Source organism: Mercurialis annua, linkage group LG4, assembly GCF_937616625.2.
Source record: "Mercurialis annua linkage group LG4, ddMerAnnu1.2, whole genome shotgun sequence".
Classification (NCBI taxonomy): Eukaryota; Viridiplantae; Streptophyta; class Magnoliopsida; order Malpighiales; family Euphorbiaceae; genus Mercurialis; species Mercurialis annua.
The window spans coordinates 14,852,636-14,875,850 of record NC_065573.1 but is presented as its reverse complement, the minus strand read 5'-3'; the positions used below and the strand labels follow the sequence as shown (position 1 = coordinate 14,875,850).

At 35.7% G+C, this 23,215-nt stretch overlaps 1 protein-coding gene across 2 annotated transcripts; it reads left to right on the top strand.

Moving 5' to 3' along the window:
• The first annotated feature begins 18,712 nt into the window (after nucleotides 1–18,712).
• LOC126677840 (probable auxin efflux carrier component 1b) lies at nucleotides 18,713–22,071 on the top strand. Of its 2 annotated transcripts, none has more exons than XM_050372643.2 (6): nucleotides 18,713–20,044; nucleotides 20,384–20,660; nucleotides 20,746–20,831; nucleotides 20,919–21,076; nucleotides 21,166–21,242; nucleotides 21,651–22,071. In XM_050372643.2, the coding sequence occupies exons 1-6, from the start codon at nucleotides 18,949–18,951 to the stop codon at nucleotides 21,715–21,717; spliced, it is 1,761 nt and encodes a 586-aa protein (XP_050228600.1). In that variant the 5' UTR covers nucleotides 18,713–18,948; the 3' UTR covers nucleotides 21,718–22,071. The 2 variants fall into 2 exon arrangements, with proteins under 2 accessions (XP_050228600.1, XP_050228598.1); XM_050372641.2 differs by having other exon boundaries at nucleotides 18,716–20,044; nucleotides 20,381–20,660.
• Nucleotides 22,072–23,215: the final 1,144 nt, after the last annotated feature.

The following is a 23,215-nucleotide window of genomic DNA, read 5'->3' as shown; positions in this document are numbered from 1 at the left end:
TTAGGCTAACACAATCGTATTCCATATACGACTTTTAACTTTGATCGTGTTCTAAAACTTAGTCGAGATACTTGTTACATCTCTTGTTCACCGATTTTCAATCGTAGGTTTCTTATATCTCGAAACCCTAATCGAACACGTCAAGCTCGATATCCAAATTTCATGTTTTCGGGGTTCGTGTTTCCTTTTCAATGTCTGACATTCTTAAAGTCGGAAATTAGGTTAAAACGCGACGAAAACGTCTAAATAGACGTGTTCGTTGGCTGATCCTATGCGGTCGCACAATCTGGTGTGCGCTCGCACACTTTTGTCTGCGCCCGCACACATTTGTATGCGCCGCACACTTTTGTGTGCGGTCGTTCGCACAGCCCCAGATTCCATTTCCGGGCATTCCGACGTGCTTAAACTTCATCCCGTCATGCTTCCACTTCACTTGAGCACCAAACTCAACTCAAAACTATTAAAAACGACAATTGCAACGTGATCGCGACGTGTTCGATTCGAACGTAACATTAACACTTAAAACAGCCCGCATATTTCCAATTTCAGAAATCATAAACTCAATCTTACCTTGATTTGAAGCTTAAGGAAGATATAGAATTGAATTCCAGACAAATCGATATAAAGAACATGCGATTTGGACGAGAAACGGCAAAACCGCGGCGGATCGAAATCGATTGTCGAATTTCCTTCGCTTTCCATCATCTGCTCCTTCTTTTCTCTTCTGGGTCATTCTTTGAATGATTATCATACATATATATATGGTTGACTATCTACTTTGATCCTTCAATTCTCTAACTTAAACTATTTCTCTTTTAAACTTTCTATTTTAACTTAACGATTAATTATTTACTTTAATTCCATTACGTACGTATTATTTATATCCAAATAAATAATACGATTCTAAAATTATTATTTTCCTTCAATAATCCTTTAATTGCAATTTTCGAGACTTAATTGGCTAATTTACAATTTAGTCCTTGAACTTTTTAAAAATTGCAAATTAGCCCAAAACGCATCCGCGTCCAAATTTTAAAAGGTCTACGATTGACCCGAAACTTTTACCACAGATACTGTAAAATATTTCGCGGATCTTGGCGAAATAATTTCCATTACGGGATTTTTATTTGAATTTATTTTAATTTTCTAACCTTTTCCTCAAATCCCGCTAATACGCTTAATGAAAATTAGTCTAAATTCTCAATAATATTAAATTAAATCCATATTAATTTAATTTATCGGAATTTACGACACGTGGTACAATTTAAATATTTGGGGTATTACATTCTTCCCCCCCCTTATATAAATTCTTCCTCGAATTTTCATATAACTTTTTGACTTATCTTAAACCCTTCACCTACTGAACTTCGTTCGTAGTAGGTATTCCATATTCATCATACGACATTTGTCAGCGCCTGGAATTACTACTCCAGCTTTGTACCTATTGTGCAATAACGTCAACTGTCATTGACTATCTTCATATCATTATCTTCCCCTGTTGTAATTTTGGTCGTTTTCTTATGTATTATGACTCCTTAACCTTGATCGCATCTCTTTATTCTATAACGCAATCCTTGTGTTTGTCCTTTATTTGGCATTCAATATTATGAACTCTTATCCTTGCAATTGAATTTTCAGTTTAATACTGATATTCAATACTAGTTTACTCTAGTAATGTCTTATTATTAGTAACGATGACCTCCACTCTTAAGTTTGCCCATTCGTAGTTGAATGATGTAGACAATTCATTAGCTCGTACCTCTTAATCTTCTCTGTTTGGTCATTGTCACGACTTGGTCCTGGTCTCAAATATCTTTTTTTATGACGATGTTAGTTGTGCCCACATGCATTTTCATTCTCGATCCTTTTCTCTTTGTTCAATGTACTTAATCTTATAATCTTTCCTTATTGAATGATGTGGACATCCCAATAACTCGTACTTCACTGCTTACGTATTTTCGTTTGTATGGCTGTTGCCATCATCTGATTGTTATATGGCATTGTGCTAAGAACTTATTCCACTATCTGTTATCCTCTTTTGTCTCGTTACTCAACTTCTCGTATGAAGATTCTTTCACTATCGTTGTTTTTCATGGTTATCCATCTTCGGGACGTATTCTTATGAGGTCCTTACTTTTCTTGTAGAGCTTACTTACTCTTCTTCTTGCGTTTTCATACCTCGTATGCTCTTTTATTCGTGGTATGTTTGTCGACTTGCTTCCCTTTTCCTTAAGTGCAATGCATGCTATTCTTCAAACTTTTCATTTCCTCTTACTTTGTTTCTATCTGTTTTGCCAATTTAAGTGAGGCTTTTCAATCCTTTCCTATTATTTACACCCACCAGGACGTTCTTTGGTGGTGTTGTCACTTGTTCTATGCTCGATCATCCATTCATACTTAACTTATCTTGCAATCTATTCGATATATTTCATTTACTCGTTCACGATGAGGTTCCTTGATCTTTTCAAATTTTGTCGTCATTTGTTGCCTTTTAACAGTGTTGTCACTGTTATCATTTTCATTTATCGCGTATATCTTTATTGATTCTCAAATTCATCAATTCATTCCCTTATCTATTCAAACTTATCCTATGTATTCTTTCTGGAAATCTTTGCTTATCCTTATCGTGAGCGTAAACATTCTTTACGATCTTTTTGACATGTTGACCCTTGATAACTATCATATCCAAATCCTTGTCGCCACAGTGGCACCCTACAATCTCTTCTCAATATTACTTTCTCCTTTTTATGAATTTCTCACTATCCGCCTCGTTGTGCTTCATCTTTTGGGATTCTAATATATGAATTTAGTATTAACCCTTAGGTTATACTTAGCATCCATCTTTTTATTTTATCTCAATTATGTTCTTCTCTCCTTTATTGTCTTCTTGACGTTGTTCATCTTCGATCTTCAATGAGGCTTCTAACATTCATCGTCGTAATCTAACTATCATATATCTATTTCTTCTTTTCCATACTCAATCTTGGTTTGGCTCTTAGTTACCCAAATATTTCTCTTTACTATCATGTAGCGTCAGGCTTACCTCTCATTACTATCCATTATCTTACTATTCTCTTTCGTTACTCCTTTCTTTGATCCATACCATAGATGTGTCTCTTCACGATCTTTCTTTGACTTCTTATTCTTTGTCAACCGATAGGATTAGTAGCCTTAGTACTTAAATCCTACGGTACTCTTCTTATATTCCATATTCATGCTGTTATCGTGCTTCTCGATCATCTTTTATTGCATTCTTTGCACTTCTCTTTCATCGCATCTTGTACATCGTATACCTCTTCTTTTAGCATCCACAACATCGACCATGGGTAATGGTCGAAGCCTATTTCGTCTGAATTTTTTGACGTGGTGCTTTCTTAATTGCTTACATATTGTCCTATTGCACCCTTACTGACATCTTAACTATCAGTGGATCCAATCCTATGTCTCTATCCTCTTTATCCTTCTTTGTTTCTATGTGTCCGCGACTACATAAAATTCAACCTAGCTGATCTTTTGCTATCCTTAATCCATCTTTGAATCCTTATACCTTATCAAATATGCCTTATACCTTTGGTATATCTTACTTTCATCTCTTATCTTCTATCTCTATTTACCTGATATCACTTTCTTTCACATATCTTGATGTACAAAGTTTCATCCATATGTCCGATGAATTCGATGCTACACAATGCATCTAACCTTTCAAAGGTCATCATCAATCTCTTATATCAATCACACATGCACTTTACTCTTTATCATTCGAGCTTGAAGCTTAAGATTCCATACTTCGTGTACATCTATCACACTTATACTTGCTCTAATCTTTTCATCCACTTTATAATCGCAACTTTGTGGTGGAAGTTCCAACTTTTAACTCAATTATTGCAACACTTGTCGTTTACCTCTTGATCTTTCTTATCATATACCTCCAATTATTCACTCTCATGCGAGGTTAGTGTTGGCTGTACTTAACAAGCTAAATCTTACACTTTAAACTATTCAATCCCATGCAAAACTGACATTAGCTATACTTTGTTGATCCAATTATATACTCTGCATTTCATATTCTCGTTATACGCCCTCTTGGCTCGTCGCTTTCATCCATATATATTTATCATAGATACTCTTATGAATCTACTTCACGTTCTCGGTTCGACGATCGTAACGGTTACTACTTAGATAACCATCTTAGGGACATCGTGTCCCAATAAGGACTTGATCCAACGGCCCAATCAAAAATTATCATGGTTTTACTAACCTTTACGATTCGTAGATCATATCTATAGCTTATCACATCGATGCATAGTAAACTATGCATGTTCCTTGCACTATGATATATACGCATCGATGTTTCGATTATATCTTCTTATATATTAATATCTTTGACGTCCCGTCAAAGTGACACTTATTTCCTAGCTTACCACTAATCGGGTACGCATCACTTTCCGATACATCTGTGATTTTTAGCTATATTCTAGCTCGTTAACTCAAAGCTAAGTTCATATCCTAGAAGCATAACTTCTATGTTCTCGCAATTATACGTATTCGATCTTCTCGTGACCTTGATCATAGCTTGCTCGCGAGCACTTCACTTTCGTCACAGAGCTCTGGTCTAGGTATACTTACATAAAAACAAAACTTCTTAAAAACACTTCCAAACAAAACGACTCATTTTGAAATTTAATTCAAAATTTCATTTAAACCTTAGCAAAATTGTGCACTAGGGTGATGACGTCTCTCATCCCAAAAGAGTTGCCACAGCTCACCTTTTCGTCTGAGCATAATGCATATGATGCATGTCCTATTAATGCATGTCTCCATTTATCATTCTCTTTATTAATAATGTATGTTGTGATGCATTCCTATCAATGTCGTGGCAATCACACATTTCTATATCGGGTCTAGGAACAATTATGCTTTCAAAATCGTACAAAACCTCTGTAACTCTACATTTCTTCTTCATTCTCTTTTCGACACTTCGATCGATCGAATTTGACAACACATTGGCATTATTCAATGCCAACCACGTACGTGTTACTATCGAGTCATAGTAACATCGACTATATTCTAGTCATAGGGGCATTGCATCTCCCTGAGATTCCATCTGGATATGCATGTCGCATATGCATATCCCATCGAAAACAAAATATGCGTATGCATCTCATATATGCATGTCACAGAAACAAACAAGTATTTCACAAACCAACCTATCACACTTATCGCAAAACGGACAATTCAAACTACTTGGATCAGACAGAATTCAACTCTATAGATGCAGTAGTTCCTAGGTCACTTAACCGACAAAACACGTATCAGCAGAGGTAACTGGACCAACTGCTCTGATACCACAATTGTCACGACCCAAATTATTGAGCCGAGACCGGCGCTAGGGAACGGGAGTGGTAGCTCCGGAACCCGTAGCAAGCCTAAAATCACTAAGTTTTCGCGAATAAAAATATATTATTATATATAAAATGCTTCCACAAAGCTTTAATTACAAATATCAAAATCTCGTATTCATTTTCTGAAAACATATTCGAAACATTTCTTAAAACCAGTGTCTTACCGAGCGATATCTCATATCCAGCACCGCCCTATTTCTAGTCACAATCACAACGAATTCCACTCACAGCAATTGGTACTGAATTCAAACAGATATAATAGCTTTTCATAAAAATCTCATTTATAAATCATATCAGAGTTTACTATACTAAATACCGTTTGAAATTAAATAATTAATCTTATACTGACACCTACTGACTACTGCAGCTCTATAAAGACTTGTACTTTATGTAAGCCCAAAGGCTGCCGACACAAATGAGATGGTCTGTCTGATCCGACTCCGATCACCTGAAAGAAAACACTATGAGGGGGTCAGTATTTTGGAAAATACTGAATGAGTTTGCAAGTTACTAACGGTATTGTAAAAATATAGCATCGTATTTCAAATCAAGTAATAATATGAAAATACATATAAGCAAGTACTTGATCTTTTCGAAACTAATATCCTAAAATGTGACACGACTTACGAACATTCAAATCATTCTGATCCAAATGGTCCGACACGGGAGTGTTCACACTCTGCCACGTCGATCACGATAATTTTTTAATCCCAAATTGTGAGTCCAACTCACTAGATAGAGGGACTCTAGGTTACACCGTAACCGAGTGCTCACTCGTATCGAAATCATTTTTAATCCCAAAGTGTGAGTCCAACTCACAAGATACGGGGACTCCAGGTTACACCGTAACCTAGTGTTACATCTCTTGTTCAGCGATTTTCAATCATAGGTTTCATATATCTCAAAACCCTAATCGAACACGTCAAGCTCGATATCCAAATTTCATGTTTTCGGGGTTCGTGTTTCCTTTTCAATATCTGACATTCTTAAAGTCATAAATTAGGTCAAAACAGGGCGAAAAAGTCTAAACAGACGTGTTCGTTGGCTGATCCTATGCGGTCGCACAATCTGGTGTGCGCCCTCACACTTTTGTGTGCGCCCGCACACTTTTGTGTGTGGCCCGTCCCCACAGCTCCGAAATACATTTCTGGGCATTCCGACGTGTTTAAACTTCATCCCGTCATGCTTCCACTTCACTTTAGCACCAAACTCAACTCAAAACTATTAAAAACGACAATTACAACGTGCTCGCGACGTGTTCGATTCGAACGTAACATTAACACTTAAAACAGCCCGCATATTTCCAATTTCAGAAATCATAAACTCAATCTTACCTTGATTTGAAACTTAAGGAAGATAGAGAATCGAATTCCGGACAAATCGATATAAAGAACGTGCGATTTGGACGAGAAACGGCGAAACCGCGGCGGATCAAATTCGATCGTCAAATTTCCTTCGCTTTCTATCATCTGCTCCTTCTTTTCACTTTTGGATCATTCTTTGAATGATCATCATATATATATATGGTTAACTATCCACTTTGATCCTTCAATTCTCTAACTTAAACCATTTCTCTTTTAAACTTTCTATTTTAACTTAACGATTAATTATTTACTTTAATTCCATTACGTACGTATCATTTATATCCAAATAAATAATACGATTCTAAAATTATTATTTTCCTTCAATAATCCTTTAATTGCAATTTTCGAGACTTAATTGGCTAATTTACAATTTAGTCTTTGAACTTTTCAAAAATTGCAAATTAGCCCAAAATGTATCCGCGTCCAAATTTTAAAAGGTCTCCGATTGACCCGAAACTTTTAACACAGATACTATAAAACATTTCGCGGATCTTGGTGAAATAATTTACATTACGGGATTTTTATATTAATTTATATTAATTTTCTAACCTGTTCCTCAAATTCCGCTAATACGCTTCATGAAAATTAGTCTAAATTCCCAATAATATTAAATTAAATCCATATTAATTTAATTTATTGGAATTTATGACACGTGGCACAATTTAAATATTTGGGGTATTACAACTTAGCATCAAATTTTCTGAAATTCTTTCGTCAAAATCCATCCCTCCATCCCTGAATTTTGGGTAAGTTTCCTCCTCTTTATTTTCACTTTTAGTTCAATAGCGTAGCGTTTCGTTTATTGATCCGTTCTCATTCGTTTTAGCACCGAAACGAGTTTTTTTTGTTTGCTGTCGTAGTTAAATCAATCCTTTACGATTCTAAAGTTTGAAATTGTTAAACGGTATGTAAGTCTCTCCGTTTAAAGCGCCATTGTTTCATCATTTTTGGTTATTATACGGCTGCCTTGTTATTGTGTGTTTACTACCGATGGGTTCTAAATTTCTAGGGATATTTTATGTTGTTCTAGGCATGTCATCTCATGTTTCTTTATTGTTAACTGAATTGTTGAGGTTGTTATGGAGTTTACGTCGAATAGTTCCCTTGTTCTTCATGTTGTTGGCCGTGTTCTCAGTTAGGGTTGCTGCCGTATATTGCCTTGGCTGCCATGACTGCATTCTTGTTAATATTTAATGCGTTTCTATGATTATAAACTGATTGTTCATAGCAGATTGATTACTGTTCGTTTTCGATCTCATTGATTCTTTCATGTTACGTTGTTGGTTCGGTTTCTTTATTTGAAACCAACATGGAGGTAACTATTTCTATTCTTAGATTATTGATTATTCTCATATGGTTGAATATTGTTTAAGGGATTGAGATTAGAATTTTGATAATTGTTATTGTCAGTTTGGGTTTGTTATTGGGCTTCTGCGCTTGTGTGAATTGGTTAAGTTTCGAGATATTCAAACTAAGGGTGTTGGCTATCCTATTTGAATATTTCTGTCACACCCGTACTCTAATGTTATATTATATTATACATTCATTATCATGCATTAAAACGCTAGAGTTTATTTAGCATGTCAATTGAAATGGGAGTTCGTCGGTAACTAAGTTGATTTCGTGAGTTTGAAACGAATTGAATCTTTAAGGTTTCAATTGAACTCTTGGAATTGTTAAAGTACTAAAGGTAACATTATTCATTTTCTGATTTTAAACATTATAAATATCTTAATATGTTATATATAAGGATAAGTGTTTAGAGTAAGTTAAAAAGCACCTCTTTATTCTTACATATAATGAAACCTAAAACCTAAGAGAGCAAATTCGAAATCCTTCAATCCCTAATTTCATTTCAGAAGATAAACCTCAATTATCAATGATCTAAGTCATTATAAGGTGTGGGAAAACAGAATTGGTAAGTTCTTTCATCTATTTATGCTTTGAACTATAGCATACCTAGTTGTGGTCTTGTTCTATTTTGTGACAGAAATTTTAGCTTCTGTATTTTGCACATAAGTCGAGTTATATAACTCCAAATCGAGTAATTCTTAATTTCACAGAAATTTTAGAGTGTCTACGACAACTTTTATTCTTTGAGTGTGATCTGATTCTGTTGTTTTGATATCTAACACGACCGCGACATTTTATTGCTTCAACTGTGAAAGCAGTTTGACCTGACCTCACTAAAACTGGAATAATTCATTGCTTATTTATTAAAATTATGAAATTATTTTTGATTGGAATGCTAGACTCAAAGGGATAAAAGTTCACCGAAGGGTTTGTTAAAATTTTGTCTATACTATGTTGGATATGGCTCATTTTAGACTTGTCCCACATTGTTTAGAAAAGGGACTTGTAATTGTTGAGCTATATACATATAGTGTAGAAATCCCACATTGCTTAGGAGTGGAGGGGTGAGGACTTCCTTAGCCTATAAAAGGGAGTCTCCTCTACCCATTGAAACTCATCCCACAACAAGCCTTATTAACTCCTAAGGCTTAGTTGGTTCTCTCTCGAGTTTGTATTCTGTTACAAACAATTAGTGGAGTATTTTGGGCAGTGCCCGAGGATGTAAGCCGGTCATTTCTGGCTGAACCTCGTTAAAAGGTTGGTGTTCTCTTTATTGTTTATTTATTAGCTAACGCTCAGGCTAGTTGGAGTTATATATTGTGAAGTTATTTATATCGTGTGAAATTCTGTCTAAGGAGTTTGGTACTTAAGTGGTCCGCCTGTGACCCACCATTCTTTCCTGGGAATTTTCCGGTATAATTATTTAACACAATACGTGATTCGCTAGCGTAATCGATTGAGCTTCCGCAACAATTGGTATCAGAGCTAAGGTTCTATCCTTGGCATATCGGTTAGCTATTAAATAAAAGTTGGAGCAGAAATGTCTGGAAGCAAAAGTCTGTCCACATTGATAGCTTCTTCCTCGGGAAGAATGGCAATGTCAAATGCAAGAATTGCGGTGGAGATTTTTGATGGTACAGGACATTTCGGCATGTGGCAAAGTGAGATTCTAGACGCTTTATTTCAGCAAGGTCTAGATGTCGCTATTGAAAAAGAGAAACCAACAAATGTTGATGAGAGAGAATGGAGTAGCATCAATCGTTTAGCATGTGGTACCATTCGGTCATGTCTTTCCAGAGAGCAGAAATATCCTTTCTCAAAGGAAACATCTGCAAGTAGTTTGTGGAAAGCATTGGAGGAGAAATTCTTGAAAAAGAACAGTCAGAATAAGCTTCACATGAAGAAAAGGCTGTTTCGGTTCACGTATCTCCCAGGTACTACTATGAATGAGCACATCACAAATTTCAACCAATTAGTAGCCGATTTGTTGAATTTGGATGTGACGTTTGATGATGAAGATTTGGCTTTGATGTTGTTGGGATCACTTCCTAAAGAGTTTGAGTTTCTTGAAACTACTCTCCTTCATGGGAAGGTTGGTGTGTCTCTTAGCGAAGTTTGCGCTGCATTATATAGTTATGAATTGAGAAGAAAAGATAAGAAAGAAAATACTAGTAGTGCAGCAGAAGCTTTGATTGTTAGAGGCCGTTTGAAAAGCCAAACAATTGGAAAGGAAGGGAGATCAAAATCCCGACCAGAGAAAGATGAATGTGCCTTTTGTCGAGAGAAAGGGCATTGGAAAAGGGATTGTCCCAAACTGAAGAATAAAGGCAAGACTGATAAAGAAAAAGCTGAGTTTGCTTCGAATGTAGCTGAGTGTGACGACGAAGATTCAGATCTTTCATTGGTTGTTGTGTCATCGGTAAATACTCCTATTGAATGGCTTCTAGATTCGGGTTGTTGTCATCATATGTGTCCCAATCGGGAATTGTTTGTTGACTTCAAAGAGCTAGAAGGTGGAGTTGTTTACACAGCAAGTGGCAATCCTTGTTTGACCAAAGGAATTGGTTCAATTCACTTGAGGAACCATGATGGGTCAATAAGGATTCTGGAAGATGTTCGCTATGTACCGAGTTTGACGAAGAAGCTCATTTCTGTAGGAGTCCTAGAATCAAAGGGTTTTGTTGTGACTACAGTAAATGGAGTTATGAAGGTATTCTCGGGTGCACAGGTTGTCATGAAAGGAATTCGGAAGAACAATAACTTGTATTACTATCAGGGTAATGCAATTATTGGGTCAGCTATAGTTGCTTCTAGTGATGATAATGAGCTAGAAGAAATCAGTCTTTGGCATTGGCGTTTGGGGCATGATGGTGGAAAATTCTTGACGGTTCTTGCAACTCAAGGATTATTGGAGGGACTACGTCCCTGTAATTGGATATATGAAGAAGGATTTCCGAACAAGAATGATATTGGCTATAAGGCAAAGTTGGTAGCTAAAAGCTATGTTTGGACGGAAGGAATTGAGGCTATCTCTCGAGTTGTTAAACATTCTTCCATTAGAAATTTGTTGGCCTTAGTAGCACATTTGAATATGGAACTAGTTCAGTTGGACGTAAAAACAGTGTTTTTACATGGATTCTTGGATGGGGAAATCAATTCGACTCAGCCAGATGGACTCAAGGTGGCTGGAGATGAAAATTGGATTCTACAGTATACTTTGAATACTGTGGATATTGGTCTAATATTTGGGCAGGACAAGAAAGATGGTCAATATGTAATTGGGTACAATGATTCGGACTACGTTGATAAACGGCGATCGACTATGGGCTATGTGTTTACACTAGCAAAGGCGTCGTTTAGTTGGAAGTCTACCTTGCAGCCAATAGTTGCTTTGTCTACCATAGAGGTAGAGTACATGGCAAGTGCAGAAGCTGTTAAGGAAGCAATTTGGCTTCATGGGTTGTTTGGTGAATTGGAAATTGAAGAGAAGGACCAAGTTCATCATGCAAGGACGAAGCACATTGATGTTCGATATCATTTGGTGCCAGAGGTTATTGAAGAAGGTGGAGTCCTACTTCGGAAGATTTTGACCATGGAAACTCCTGCTCATATGATGACAAAGATTGTGAAAGCAGTCAAGTTCAAACATTGTTTGAATTTGATTAGTGTTCTCAATATTTGAGATTTGAATGTGGCCCGGCCCACGCGATGCGTGAGGGGGGATTGGTTGCTCTGCTCGGTCATGCTATGCGTGAGGGAGAGTGTTGAAGTGGGATTATCCCACATTGGTACTTGACTGCTACAGTTGAGAGTTGGCGCTTTTGAAGCGTAATTGAAGGTACTATTGAAGATAGTCCGAGATGGTAGAGAGAAAATTCGCCAAGGTGGAGATTTGTTGGATATGGCTCATTTTAGACTTGTCCCACATTGTTTAGAAAAGGGACTTGTAATTGTTGAGCTATATACATATAGTGTAGAAATCCCACATTGCTTAGGAGTGGAGGGGTGAGGACTTCCTTAGCCTATAAAAGGGAGTCTCCTCTACCCATTGAAACTCATCCCACAACAAGCCTTATTAACTCCTAAGGCTTAGTTGGTTCTCTCTCGAGTTTGTATTCTGTTACAAACAATTAGTGGAGTATTTTGGGCAGTGCCCGAGGATGTAAGCCGGTCATTTCTGGCTGAACCTCGTTAAAAGGTTGGTGTTCTCTTTATTGTTTATTTATTAGCTAACGCTCAGGCTAGTTGGAGTTATATATTGTGAAGTTATTTATATCGTGTGAAATTCTGTCTAAGGAGTTTAGTACTTAAGTGGTCCGCCTGTGACCCACCATTCTTTCCTGGGAATTTTCCGGTATAATTATTTAACACAATACGTGATTCGCTAGCGTAATCGATTGAGCTTCCGCAACATACTATTCACAAGACATGTTTGAATAGAGGCTTAATGTTCTGCCTACTAAGGCAGATTTGGTACTAAGTTTATAATCATGCATAAATCATATAGAAATTCATTTGTAGGGGCTGAATTTAGGTTAAATGAGTATTAGATATCTGTATGAGTATGTATATGTGATTGTGATGGTGTTTTGTGATGTACATTACTCATTTAGGTGCACGTTTTGGCAACGGCGGTGCAAGTAGAAAGTAAGGCAGCTTGTGACGTGATTTTGGAGTAGTTTTGGTTATTATGCTGTGAGTAGATATACTAGCCCTTGCTACTGAAATATATATGCTATTTTGATATTCAAAATCTCAAGGTTTATTGTGTTTTAAATGGTTATATATGGTTGTTTTGGAATGCACGAAAGGTGTTCGATGAAATGCCTTGTTTAAATATTTCAAATACTACCTTTGGTAAATGTTGTATAAAATGAAAGAAGTTTTGAATTGAATCTATATAATTGTTTGATTTTAGTAAAGCTTTGATGCTTTTGATATAATGAGTATTTGTTTATGAATGTGTAATACCTTTCGGCAATTCAATAGTCGTTTGATTTGGTTAACTTTGAATGAGAATTTGAAATGGTTTTATTATTGAATTGTATTGAGTTTTGATGAAATGATTTGAGATTTATTTTTATATGATATGCTTACTCTGTAATGGTACATATTTGAGTGGTGCTGAGTTGTGATATGCACCTGGTTATGTGCTGAGTTAGTTATATGCACATTTGAGATATTGTGAGTGTCTATGCGCATTTGACACAGGCCACTTGATTGATGGTCAGTGAAGGGAGAAGGGCTGAGCCGTGCTAATGATGGAGAAGGGTTAGCCATCAAGTGTTCCTAGATATGTTGGTTAGACTGTAGATCAGTGTTGTGTTCCTGATTACAGGTCTATGGTGTATATTATTGTTACAGGGTAATATATCAATGTTATAATTGCTGATTAATACAAACTACATTTCATATTTAAAGTGAAATTGTTTTGATATTGTTTATATTTGTAAATGCTTTTGAGATGAACTTTAAAAGTATTTTGTGTTGTAAGTATTCGTTATTATGATATACTTATTTTAAGTATATAAATGTTTTATGCTTGTTATGTCTATTCACTGAGTTTTCGCTCATTTTAATTGTTTTAAAACCTTTTCAGTTAGCAAGGCAATCTACAATACAATTGACTAGAGAGGGAGTTAAGCTTAGAGTTTGGGCTTGAGACATAGAGGTTGGCCACATCTCCGAGTTTTGAGATGCCTTGATGTTTTGGTTTATAATAAATATATTTGTACTTATAGATGTATTTTGAATCATATATATAAAAGTTTGTAACAATATTTAGTTTTCATACACTTGTTTAATTAAAATGTTGTATAAAAGGTTTTTCATATATTTGTGCTTAATTATTTATAGAACACGTTTTAAAATGTTGATTTGGAGATAAATATATTTTAAATAACCGTCAATCTCGTGCTAAGTAAGGCGAGGTTTGACAATTTCAATGGCTTATTCTTGGAGTTTAAACATATTAGATCTGAAAATTTCTTAATTTAGTTTATACTGATTTGGAACTAAACTTTCGATATTGTATACGCATATTTCAAACTGATTTCATTGTTAGACCGCAGTAGTAACTAGAAGTCGTTATCATTCTAGTTTGTTGTCGAATTGGTCAGACTGGTTTCATTATTGTTTTGGCATTATATTATTAACTCTGCTTTTATCATTTGTGCCATGTTTGGAGACTCGGAGTTGATCGAGCATTTAGTATTTAACTGTTAATATTAATAACTGCTAGAATAAGGTTGGGGTCTCGATTTCCCCCGAACATTGGTTTTCTTGCAGGTTTATGTGTTTGTATGTTTTCTGTAAGGCTAGATATGGGTTTTGTTACTACAGTATCCATACCCTATCGCCGGTCACGATCCATGAAATTGGACCGTGACAATGGATCGCTCAGAAGAGCAAAGGTCCAGCTAATAAAGCTCTTTAAGTAAACAATTCTTTTAGCACCTTAGTTGGAAATGTGAATGATATTGAGAAAATGATTGGTTCTAGCAGTAAATGGGGAGATATTAAGATTAGTTCTGGTAGGAAAGTTAGGCTTAACTCCAGAATGATTGATATTGATATATGATTGCGTCTTGGAATGTAAGAGGTATTAATAATCCCATAAAGCAAATTGAGCTTGTTAACTTGATATGTTGTAATAAGTTGAAAGTTTTGGGGATTAATGAAACTAGAGTTAATGTTGGTAGTTTTGATAAAGTTTGGAAGAGCTTGAAGATTAAAATTCCTGATCGGGAGGTAGTTCACAATTATAATTGTTCTAGTATAGGCAGAATTTGGCTTATATTCAATAATAATGAGGTCAAAGTGAAAGTGCTTATTAAGCATAATCACTTTGTGCACTGCAATATTGAGTATGAAGGGGTCTCCCTGTTTTGTACTGTTGTTTATCGGTCATACACAGCAGAGGATAGGAAGGATCTCTAGAGGAGCTTGGCTTCTATTAGTCACAATATGAGAGAGAAGTGGATTATTCTGGGAAATTTTAATGCAATGATGAGCAATATGGACAAATTGGGTGGAAATGATGTTGATTCCCACGCTGCTCGTGATTTCATAAACTGGATGAATGTCTCCAATGTGTTGGAGCACAAGAAAATGGGAAATTGATTCACTTGGTCTAATAACTAAAATGGCCCTGACAAAATTAATAGGAAAATTGATTGGTATTTTGTCAATAACCTGTGCTAAGTTAAGTAGTGATCTGCAGAATGACCCTTTCAATGATGAGCTTCAGGTTGTTTCTGTCCATTTGATAAAGCTGCTGAGTTGGGAAGAAAGCATTATGAGGCAAGAGTCAAGAATGATCTGGATTGCCCTTGGAGATCAGAATACAAAGTACTTTCACAGATTTATCAAGAAGAGATAAGTGAAAAGAAATATTGTTTCTCTCAAGCTGGCTAATGGGAGTTACATTTTTTACCAAAAGTTGATAAAACATGAAATCATTAGACATTACTCTGAGTTTTTGGGAGTTGGTAGTTCTAATAGGAAGAGCACTAATCTAGCACTTTTGATCATGGCTATATCCTCTCTGATGATGACTGGGACATGCTAAATGTTAATGTTTCAGACAATGAGATCAAGTCTGGCATGTTTGATATTAATGTAGACAAGGCCCAAAGTCCATATGGGTATACTAGCGCTTTCTTTAAGAAAAGATGGAGTATCATTGGTGATGATGTCACTCAGGCTATCAGAGACTTCTTCAGAAATGGAAAAATGCTAAAGCATGTAAATTCCACTTACATTTCTTTGATCCCTAAAATCCTAGTGCCTGAGTCCTTAAATGACTATAGACCTATTGCATGCATTTATAAAGACATCTCTAAGGTCCTTGTTAAAAAGACTTAGTAGAATTCTGGATAAAGTAGTTAGTAATAACCAATCTGCTTTCATCCCTAGTAGAAGAATATCAGACAAAATATTGCTTGCCCATGAGCTGGTAAGGAATTATCATAGGAAAAATGGGAACTCTTGTTCTCTCAAGGTTGACCTGCAGAAAGCCTATGATACAATTGAGTGGGATTTTATAGAAGAAGTGCTCCATAGGCTTAGGTTCCCTAGACAGTTTATTATGTTAGCTATGACTTGCATTAGAACAACTAAGTTTTCTGTTCAAAATAAATGGGGAGCTTACTGGTTTTCTTGAAGGAGGTAGGGGTCTAAGACAAGGAGGAGACCCTATCTCTCCCTTATTATTTGTCTTAGGTATGGATTATTTGTCTAGGCATCTTAAGAAAATTATTGTGGAAGGATATGGGTTTAAATTCCACAAAAGGTGCAAGAACATTAGGCTATGTCACTTAGCTTTTGCAGATGACCTGTTTATGTTTAGCAATGGAGATATCAAGTCAATTATGATTCTTAAAGATGCCCTGCTGGATTTTTCCAAGATTTCTGGTCTGAATCCTAACTTGCATAAGAGTTTTGTCTATTTCAATAGTCCTGATAGTAGTGAGAAAGATAGGATTATTAACTACTTAAGGTTCAAAGAAGGGGAGTTGCCTGTTAATTACCTTGGTTTGCCTCAGATATCATCTAGGTTGTCAAAAGACCAAAGCAATTCTTTAGTTAACAGAATAACTAAAAGAATCTCTTCCTGGACTATCAGAAGTCTTTCTTATGCTGGGAAGTTACAGTTAGTCATGTCTATTAGTGTTGCACTTTCTTACTCCCTAAAGTTGTGATCAAAGGGATTGAAGATGTGTGTCGAAGATTTCTTTAGCATGGAAATGATTATGACAAGAGGGGTAGCCCTGTTAAATGGGATGATGTTTGTAAAGGAAAGAGCTACGGTGGCTTGGGCATTAAAGCAATTCATTTATGGAATGTTGCAGCTGTGACAAAGCATGTTTGGAATCTTGTGTCTTTTAAACCTTCCTGGTGGGAAAACTGGTTATTGCTAATAAGTTGAAGTTGATTGGTTACTGGGGGATTGCAAAACCAATAGACTGTTCTTGGAGCTGGAGAGGGCTGCTGAGAATTAGGGCTCTAATTGGTCCTTTCTTTGACTACGAGCTAGGCAACGGGGAAAACTTCTTTTTCTGGCATGATCCCTGGCTAGATGGGGTATCTCTAGTTGACAGATTTTCTGGTATTAGGATTAAGGATTCTGAAATCCCTAAATCCACTAAAGTTAACAGACTATGGAGGAATAATGAGTGGTGTCTTCCTAATCCTATTGATGAGAAGACTCTAAATGCTTGGAGTTTTATAAAAGACAACTATAAAGTGGAGCCTGATGTTGAGGATAAGGTCCATTAGAAAGCAAACAGTCATGGAAAATTCTCTATCAGCAGCTTATGGAAGAAGTTATCCCCTGATCATGAAAAAACAATTGGGGCCCCTCTCATCTGGTTCAATAGCCACATCCCTAGATGTTCTTTTTTTTACCTGGTTAGCTTTGAAAAATAGGCTAATGACTAGAGACAAGTTGAAGAAGTGGAATATGATAGATTCTGATTTGCTGCAGTTTGTGTAACTTGCATATAAAAAATGTCAGCCATCTGTTCTTTGAGTGCTATTATTCAACTGATATTTGGAAAGCAGATCTTCAGCTAGTTTGGTGTTAGAAGAGAGGCTATGCCTTAAAGAAAAAAAGTTAATTTCTTCATCAGAAGAGCCAGAGGTAGATCAAGAGAAACTAAGTGTAGAAGACTCTTGTATTCAACTGTTGTCTATTACATCTGGAGAGCCATAAATGAAACGGTTTTCATCAACTCCCTTATCCCCATTGATAACGTTGTGATGGATATCTCTTTTGCAGTTAAAGCTAAAATGTAGCTAGTTTTGCTGCCGGTTGTTTAATTATGCTATCTTGCCTTTTGCTGTTGCTTTGTTCCATGTGTTGTTGCAGTCAGGGCTGCTTCTGGGTTCTCCCAACTAAGTTGTATCAGCTGTTCTGAACTTGTTTTATTGGTCTATAGAAATTCTGCTCTTTTTTGGTGATTTACCAAAAAAATAATTTTTTGTTTTATTAAAAAATTATTAAAAATAAAATTATCTATAAATTATTTATTTAAAAATAATTAGTATGAAAATATAATTATATAAAAATGTGAGAGTAAATATTTAATCATTTTAGTTATATTTAAATATAATATACATAGTTATATAACAAGAATTTGAGTTTGTTAAGATGGTGCTATGCACATCGAAACTTCAGGGTTAAAGCGGATTGGATAGGCGCAATGGAAGGATGGGTGACCTACTGAAAAGTTTGCGAAAATCGCGTGTGTATGATTGTGGATGACCTATCGCGGGCGGTTGGGGGCCATAATTTTTATTTTTTGGTAGTTTTGTAATTAATTTTAAATCAGTCGTATTTTTATAAATAAAAAAATGTACATATACTTTTATAAATATTTTTAAAATTTTAGATACTTTTTTGTCATCGTCTCAAAAAAAATGTTTTTTTTAACATTGAACAAAATATATAGAAAAGGGTCCACCCCACAACCTGAAGAAATGCTTTCTTCTTTACTAGAGACATGAAAAGAAGAAAAGAAATAAAATATGAGAATGAAATGGAAAAAGAGTGAGAATCTTTAGTTTTCTTTTTTCCATCAGATATATGCTGTTCGCTCATTTCCCTCTCAACTCCAAATCCAAACCCAACCAGCTCTCTTTACTTTTCTTTTTACATAATACTCTATTATTATAGGCTACACCTCTCCGCTTTTATTTCTTGGTCTGCCATTATTATCATATTTATTTCCCCTCCCCATCTTCACTTTTCTTTTAAACTTCCCTCATTTTCTTCACACTTTCTTTGCAAATGGGCTGCTGCTAAAAAGTCTTCTGCTTTTCTCACCATGATCAGTGCAACAGACCTCTACCATGTTCTCACAGCAGTGGTTCCACTCTATGTGGCCATGATCTTGGCTTATGGCTCTGTCAAATGGTGGAAAATCTTCACCCCTGATCAGTGCTCAGGGATCAACAGATTTGTTGCTCTCTTTGCTGTTCCTTTGCTCTCCTTTCACTTCATTTCCACCAACAATCCTTACGCCATGAACTACAGGTTCATTGCAGCTGACACTCTTCAGAAAGTCATTGTCTTGCTGGTTTTAGCTGTGTGGTCGAGGTTTAGCTCCAGGGGCTCTCTTGAATGGTCCATCACTCTCTTCTCCCTCTCCACACTTCCCAACACTCTTGTTATGGGCATCCCTTTGTTGAAGGGTATGTATGGGAACGATTCAGGGAGTCTTATGGTCCAAATAGTTGTGCTTCAGTGCATAATATGGTACACTTTGATGCTTTTTCTGTTTGAATTTAGAGGAGCTAGGCTGTTGATTGGGGAGCAGTTTCCTGATACTGCTGGCTCTATTATCTCCTTCAGAGTTGATTCTGATATCATATCTTTAGATGGTAGAGAGCCGTTGCAAACTGAAGCTGAAGTTGGTGAAGATGGTAAGCTTCATGTTACCGTTAGGAAATCAACTAGTTCAAGATCAGAAATCTTCTCTAGGAAATCACATGGTCCTAACTCTGGTCTTTCATTGACTCCTAGACCCTCTAACTTAACCAATGCAGAGATTTATTCTCTTCAATCTTCAAGAAACCCTACCCCTAGAGGCTCAAGCTTTAACCATACTGATTTTTACTCCATGGTTAATGCCAAGAATGCCACTAATGTTAGCCCTAGACAGTCCAACTTTGGTAACTTGACATTTGATGAAGAAAATGCAGTGTTTGCAAATGTTCCAAGGACTAATGGAACTGCTAATTATCCTCCTCCTCCAAATGCTGGGATATTCTCTCCCGGAGCGAAGAAGAAGCCCGAAAATGGCAAGGATTTGCATATGTTTGTGTGGAGTTCTAGCGCTTCTCCTGTATCTGAAGGCGGGATTCATGTCTTTAGAGGGCCTGATCATGGTATTGACCTTAACGGGGTTGCTCATCAGAAGGGTAAACTCATTTTTTCTTATTTAAGTTTCTGCATAATTTGCATGCTCTAGATTTGTTATTGGGCACTTATGATTTGGTTGTTTTTGGAATTTTCTGTATTTTGAAATCAACTGTATTTCGGATTGGTAGAATGTTTTTATTCTGCTTTATAAGTGGGGTTTTATTTGTCATTTTCCTCAGTACTTGATGAATACTTACCTGTACTAATAACTAATAAGTTTCTTGCCTTTGTTTGTATGTGATAAAACAGAGTTCTCAGTTTTTCATTAGTGTCTTTTCCCCCCTCTTATCGACCACAATGTTAGCATTTATATGGATTATCTTTTGTTTTTGCAGTAGATTATGATGAGTTTGGTCGGGATGAGTTCAGTTTTGGGAACAGAGCTGCCCCGAATGGAGCGGACCGGGAGGGTCCAGTGCTGTCCAAGCTTGGTTCAAGCTCAACAGCAGAACTACACCCAAAGAGTGGCGCTAATGGTGAAGCAGGGCCTACTGCCATGCCACCTACTAGTGTAATGACAAGACTGATTCTTATTATGGTGTGGAGAAAGCTTATCAGGAATCCTAATACTTATTCCAGTCTCATTGGCCTTACTTGGTCTCTAATTTGTTTCAGGTATGCTACACTATACAACTCGTTAATTCTCGTATTTTGTTTACCTTTCGTAATGCATAAGCCGTTAATCTTTGAATTAATGCAGGTTCAAGGTGGAAATGCCCGCAATCGTTGCTCGTTCGATATCAATCTTATCTGATGCTGGTCTTGGCATGGCCATGTTTAGTCTTGGTGAGTTGATCATTACGAAATGTTCTTCTTCTTATCTTGGTATATTTATATATGCCTGTAGCAACACTAACATTATTGGCTATGCAGGCTTGTTTATGGCATTGCAGCCAAGGATCATTGCTTGCGGGAACACAGTCGCAACATTTGCAATGGCTGTTAGATTCCTCACGGGTCCAGCAGTCATGGCAGCAGCTTCGTACATCGTCGGACTACGTGGAGTTCTGTTGCACATAGCCATAGTGCAGGTCAGAAAACCTATACAAGTACTAGTGTGATTTTATGTTGTTAATTCTCCCCTTAGCTGACAGTAGAATATGAATGTTTGAATTTTCAGGCAGCTCTTCCACAAGGGATTGTCCCCTTTGTCTTTGCAAAAGAATACAATGTTCATCCTGACATTTTGAGCACTGGGTTTGAGCTTTAAACTCTAAAATTCTTCATTTTGTTATACTTTTCTGAACTAGAAAATTTATTTAAAATGTAGTTAGTGCTTGTGTTGATGATCTAATGCTTACTTTTACAATGCCATCATGGTAGTGGAGATACTAGTGGTCCTGCAAAGATGTTCTACTTATTTTATTTGTTGCTTTTAATAAGCAATCATGGATGTTTTTGCAAAAGGCAAATTTTCATGATAGATCCATTAGCATGTATGAGCTATGAGCAGTAGCTATCATATCACTTCATCTGACTTTTTTGATGTGCATATACAAGCATGCTTGTACTATGTTGTTTTTCCTAGGATCCACTTTGGTTTGAAATTATGAATATATTTCTGGTTTGGTTCATTTTGAAATTCAAGATTTACTGTGATTGCAGGGTTATATTTGGGATGTTAATAGCTCTTCCTATCACAATGGTTTATTATATATTGCTTGGACTTTGAGGATGAAGAGCAACTACAGAAGAGAAGAGTAGTTTAGTAGGGCTGTTTTTATTTTGATGGGAGTAGCAATTATATGGAGTAATACCCATTCTGAAAGTGGGATTTTTGAACCTTGTCTAACACATTTGAATATGATTGGTTCTTTTGGAGAAGCAACTATGAGGAGTTGGAAGAAGTGAGCAAAGAGTAAAATTTCTCACCCAACAAGATTTGACAGATTGGTGGCTTTAGGGCCTTTTTGTTGTCTTTTTGCCTTCTTTTTGTTCCTTTGAGGATGACCCTTGCGCCCTGAGCTTTTCTTCTTTTTATGAACAATGGGAACCTTCATTCTAATTAATTAATTAATTCAACATACTTCTATCCTAACTTTATTACCTTTCTATCCTTGAAAAAACTCACAATATCATTAGTATCATTGAAAAAACTTTTTAATTTTTTTACTTCATTATTAAAAGAAACGGGACATTTTTTTTGTTATTACTGAGAAAATAAATATCCCATTTTAAATATAAAATATTCTTAAATGAAATACATAAAAATTTGAGATAGTGGTGGAAGAAAGGACGAATCTTCTATATATTATATAATTGAGAGGACCAACGGAGCCCTCTCATTCATTCTCACCAAATAAAGCATCCTCATTAGTTCCCACTATTTGTAAAATACTTATTTTAATTTAATTATTTAATTAAGATTTTGTTATGAGTTCTAATCTATATCAATATCCTAATCTGCATAAACTACCTATTTTATTTATTTATAATTCAATATTAATACAAATATCAACATAATTATCTTAAAATTTGCTTTTCTTTCTCCTGATTCCTAGCCGTGTAGCCTGCTAATTTTTTTCCAGCAATTTCAAAGTAAGTTTAATTGTTTTATGGATTTAGTGGGGCTTTAATATCCCTTTGAACGATTTAATGATAGTATATTATTAGATAAAGTGTTGATGTTATCAGAACTCATGGAAATTTATTCTGGAAGGATATAATATTGTCATATGGGTTTTTTTTTTATGCACACATGATCATTATATGAAACTACATATATTTGTTTAAATTGATTATGAAACTATTATTGTGACCATATATTTTAAACTTTCATACTTTCTGGCAGATTATTATGTAACTAACTCATTTTTTTATCTATGGCTTCGTTAGTTTCTTTTTAAAAAATTACCTTCATTAGCTATTAAAGTTTTATTGAGTTAGTTTTCATCTATATGTAGGCTTTATAATTTACTTGCAAATTGGTTGTTGCTTTTGTGTGTTTCACACTCTTTAATATTTACATAGAAATGTCAAGTGATTGTATGTGTGTGTAATAATTTAATAATTTATAAATAAATGAAGGAGATCTTTCAACTAATATGCTTAACATACCAAAAGAAGATAATTTGAAGAAAATTATTTGATTGAAATAATAGTTTACATGATAATTTATAATAGAGTTAATGTCATAAAAAGTTTACCAAGTTTACACGTTTTTTCATTTT

Coding starts and splice junctions, on each gene's coding strand:
- LOC126677840 (XM_050372641.2), top strand. CDS start 18,949: ATGATCAGTGCAACAGACCTCTACCATGTTCTCACAGCAGTGGTTCCA. Junction 20,045..20,380: donor CGGGGTTGCTCATCAGAAGG/GTAAACTCATTT, acceptor TTGTTTTTGCAG/TAGATTATGATGAGTTTGGT. Junction 21,077..21,165: donor TGCACATAGCCATAGTGCAG/GTCAGAAAACCT, acceptor TTGAATTTTCAG/GCAGCTCTTCCACAAGGGAT.